We start from the raw sequence: 4,018 nt of genomic DNA, 5'->3' as shown, positions 1-4,018 counted from the left end.
ATCCACACGGCCTTCGTCGTGCCCCGGGAACCGCCGCCGCAGACTCCAGTGACGGAGAAGAGGGAGCGTCACCTGGAGGAATCAGCTTCTAGAAAGAGGAGAGCTGTTGGAGGAATTGAGACCAGTGGAAAAACAGGGAAGATGTAATACTAGTAAAATTTAATGTATAAGAGTGATGATATTAAGTTCGACGTTTAATTAAGTAGTATTTTTTTTCTTAACGGCTGAGACCATTGGAAATACCATGGGTATTACTTTTGATAAGGATATTTTCAAGAACCCCCTGAAAAGCAGTGAATCTTTTACCCTAGATGTGAAGGGGAACTTAAGGAAGAAGCATCAGTTTTCACTAATAAAGATTATTTTACTATTGATGATGGTAAAATATATGTTGTGGGTATACCGTTTTTTTGTGTATAGAAAAAATAATGTGAGGAAGCGGAAGCTAGAGAATAAATTTGATATTAATATAGTTTTTTTCAGAAAACATTGATAGGACAAGACATGTGGGATAAAGCATTTGAAATAAATCCAAATTATGAGCCAACATACTGTTGTTGCTGTTATTATCATTACTTATTTTTATCATTCTTATTATTATTGCCATCCTCATTATTATCATCATTATCACCGAAATTATTCAACATTTCTAATAATTACCCCCGCAATTACTTTCTTACAATCCCACAGGAAAATGCAACAGCTAAAGTTATGTGAAATGCACCACATGTTTTCTCTTTTTTTCCCATCCTTTCATTTAAATAATCAAGATAAAAGTCGTCATTTGCTTACATGTAAATATCTGATAAGCGCACTACTTGATAACGCATAAAAGGGGACTTCAAAAGGCTGCTACACTGCACTGCTAGATATTCACTTATATAGGCTAGAGTAAGGTAAGTGGTATGAGTGTAAGTAGAGTATGTGTCAGTAGTTTGTAAGTAGCCTGTAAGTGGTCTGTGTGAAGCTGTCCACTTAGCCTTTGTGTAAATATTCTGTGTGGAAGGAGCCTGTGTGTAAGTGGTTTCTAAGTAGCTTATGCGTAAGAAGTCGATGTGTAATCATAGTGTGTGTAAGCGGTCAGTTTTGAAGAATAATTGAATTAAGTAATAATAGCAATGAAAATAACAAGAACTGGTGGAAGAAGAAGAGCTGTTTAAGCAAGCAATAATGGTTAGTCATTTCAATACACACAAACCATTGTTCCCAGTGCAATAAATGATATAAAATATACGATTATAGTCTTTATACGATGTTCTTTGTCAGTTTTATGAACTTGTCACTTACTTATCAACGCCCTTTGAATATGGTTCGGGAAGGAACGGACTCACTTAACTGTCTTACCCTGACTCTTGTTGCCTGTCAAAACACACCGCAGGTTTACTTGAGTTATTTTCAAAGTAAGAGGGGTATTGAGGTCATTGGGGGCTCACTTCTCCCTCTCCGCCTTTCTCTTCATTCTTCCTCCACCTTTTCCTTCGTATCTCTATTTTTTCCGCTTCCCTTCCCTCCTCTTTTAACCCTCCTCCTTCCTCCCGCCCCTTCTCTCCCTTTTCCTTTTTCTTCTCTCTCCCTTTTCCTTTTTCTTCTCTGCTCCTGTCATTCCCTTTCTCGCACTGTCTTTTCCTCTCCCAAACATTCCTTAAATTTATTCCTCTCCTATTTTAAGTCCTACATGTTCCCATGTTTCCCTCCCACCTCCCTCCTTTCCTCTTTTACCTTCCTCACTTCCTTGGCTCCCTTATCCCCTTCCTTCATTCCCGCATCCCCCTTTTTCAATGATCTTCCCTTATCTTCCCCTTCCTCTCTCCTCTCGCTTTCCTTTTCCCCACTCCCTTTACTCATTATGCCCCTTCTGCGTTTTTTTCTCTTTTAGTTCCTCCTTCTCTCTCCTTTTTTCTTTAAGTCCCTCCCTTCTTCCTCTCCTTTCCTTTCCCCTACCCATCCTACCTTCCTTCTTAACCTCCCCCCTCGGATAGTAGTGTAAATAATAGATGTGTATGAACTGGCGGTCTAACTACTTCTGTGCAGTGCGTACTTGCCTCGCATTCACATGATGTTTTAGGCGCATCATGCGAATGACCAAACGAAACATGAGCAGCATTGTAAGATATATAGTAATAATGATGATACTAATTAAAATAGTAATAATAATGATGTTAATATTATTAATGACAATAATAGAAATGCTAATAAAAAATTTAATGATAATGAAAATCTACTTGATAGTTCTATTGATGTCTTTATGCTGATGTGCGCGTGTGTCGTTCTTTATTGTTTATATTGTCAATTTTACCAAAGTTTAGATCAAAATGAAGCGATATAAACTCCACTCATATAAAATGTAGTACTGATATACGATTTTGGAAGTAAGATATTCCAGGTCCGCAGTCACATGTAATATATTTTAGGAATTTGAAGTCATGTGTAGTATACGAACAGACGTAACACATGTGCAATATATAATAACAATAAGATTTACAGATGTAAATAAGGATTAAGAAAAACGAACAAAAATAGATTGGGAAATATTTTAAATACATTAGTATATGAATAAGATAATGTATATGTAATTTTATATATGGATAATCAAGTATATGAATAGACAGAAATGAAAGTAAATGAAAAACTAATATTCAAATTTTTCCTCCCCCCCCCCAGATAATCTCAAGATGATGTCATACCTTCCTTTGATTTTTACCTGTGCTCTGTTCGCAGGTATGGACTATGTCTGATCTATTTTTTTCAAATGTATATCTATGTATTGCTGAAACAGATGCTTATGAAGATAATTAGCTTGTCCAGGTATTTGTCACTACAAATAGTCCTTTGTTCGAGTATAAGCTGTGATAATCCACATGAGGGTTACAGACAATGCTCATTTTACAGGGAAAGTAGAAGGGCGAGTTACCTGGAATCGAACCAAGTTGGAATCATTCCAAGCTGAAGTCGTTACAACTACTTCGACGCCTCCGGAGCAAGACTGCCCCGGAGGCTACTCCCTCGTGGGCGACAAATGCCTCTTGTTCGTGACCTTTGTTGCCGAACCCTATGGGGAAGCGAGACAGTTCTGCCATGCTGCCAAAGGGGAACTGGCTGCCATCACCACGGCCACGGACTTCAAGAATACAATTGACTACATCCATGCCAACGGTGGGAAGTACACCAGCGTTCGTACTTTTTCAATTATCCAATGGGTACAGATTATCCAATACAGTCGATCATTAAGGTGTTGAATCCGTTGTCTTTGTTGCTCTACCCAAGTAGGTTAATCATGCATATCATTCTCATCTATTCCGCTAATCTATGCTATTTTGGTCTTCTTAATTGTTATAAAGGTTTATCCGGCACAAGTTTCTGGTTGGACGGAAGCGACGAGGCAGCAGAGGGCGTCTGGGTGACGTCGTCAGGAGAAGCCGTGCCCTTGGGAACCCCCTTCTGGGCCGCTTTTCCAAATGGGCAGCAGCCTGATAACGCACATGAGAACGAACACTATTTGTGCCTTTCATCATCGTGGTTCCTCTATATGAATGACGCATCTAGTTCTGCCATAATAAACTTCATATGTGAAGCCACCATCCAAAAGAGTGAGTTGGAATTAAAAAAAAAAAAATCTCTCGGAGTTACTGAAGTGAATAGCTGATATGTATACAATTTTTATTAGCATGTGTGCACATACATACATATATATACATATATATATATATATATATATATATATATATATATATATATATATATATATATATATATATGTATGTATGTATGTATGTACATATCTATATGTATACACACATACACATTTATATACATATATTTGTGTATGTGTGTAAGTGTGTATAAGTTATACATACATGGGAAAATATATATGCATATATAGAGAGAGAAAGAAATTTTCACCATATGGAAATGTTAAAGTGAATCGACACGGCGAAAAAATCTGTAAACACTTCTGGTACTTGCGCGTGTGAGTAACATATGTATGTATATAATATATATATATAATATATATATATAT

At 37.1% G+C, this 4,018-nt stretch overlaps 1 protein-coding gene across 2 annotated transcripts in view; it reads left to right on the top strand.

The window, feature by feature from the left end:
* Nucleotides 1-798: 798 nt before the first annotated feature.
* Nucleotides 799-4,018, top strand: part of LOC113808341 (macrophage mannose receptor 1-like) — a 6,868-nt gene continuing 3,648 nt past the window's right edge. Inside the window, exons 1-4 of one of the 2 annotated variants that reach the window (XM_070114821.1) lie at nucleotides 799-896; nucleotides 2,662-2,718; nucleotides 2,890-3,153; nucleotides 3,339-3,587. In XM_070114821.1, coding sequence (XP_069970922.1) covers nucleotides 2,673-2,718; nucleotides 2,890-3,153; nucleotides 3,339-3,587 — 559 coding nt within the window. In that variant the 5' untranslated portion in view covers nucleotides 799-896; nucleotides 2,662-2,672. Of the gene's footprint in view, nucleotides 897-1,291; nucleotides 1,401-2,661; nucleotides 2,719-2,889; nucleotides 3,154-3,338; nucleotides 3,588-4,018 lie in introns of those variants that run through there. The other variant, XM_070114819.1, reaches the window with a different exon arrangement.

The sequence above is a fragment of the Penaeus vannamei genome, chromosome 36 (genome assembly GCF_042767895.1).
Source record: "Penaeus vannamei isolate JL-2024 chromosome 36, ASM4276789v1, whole genome shotgun sequence".
NCBI classification, from domain to species: Eukaryota; Metazoa; Arthropoda; class Malacostraca; order Decapoda; family Penaeidae; genus Penaeus; species Penaeus vannamei.
This window is presented reverse-complemented; position numbering and strand designations above follow the sequence as displayed.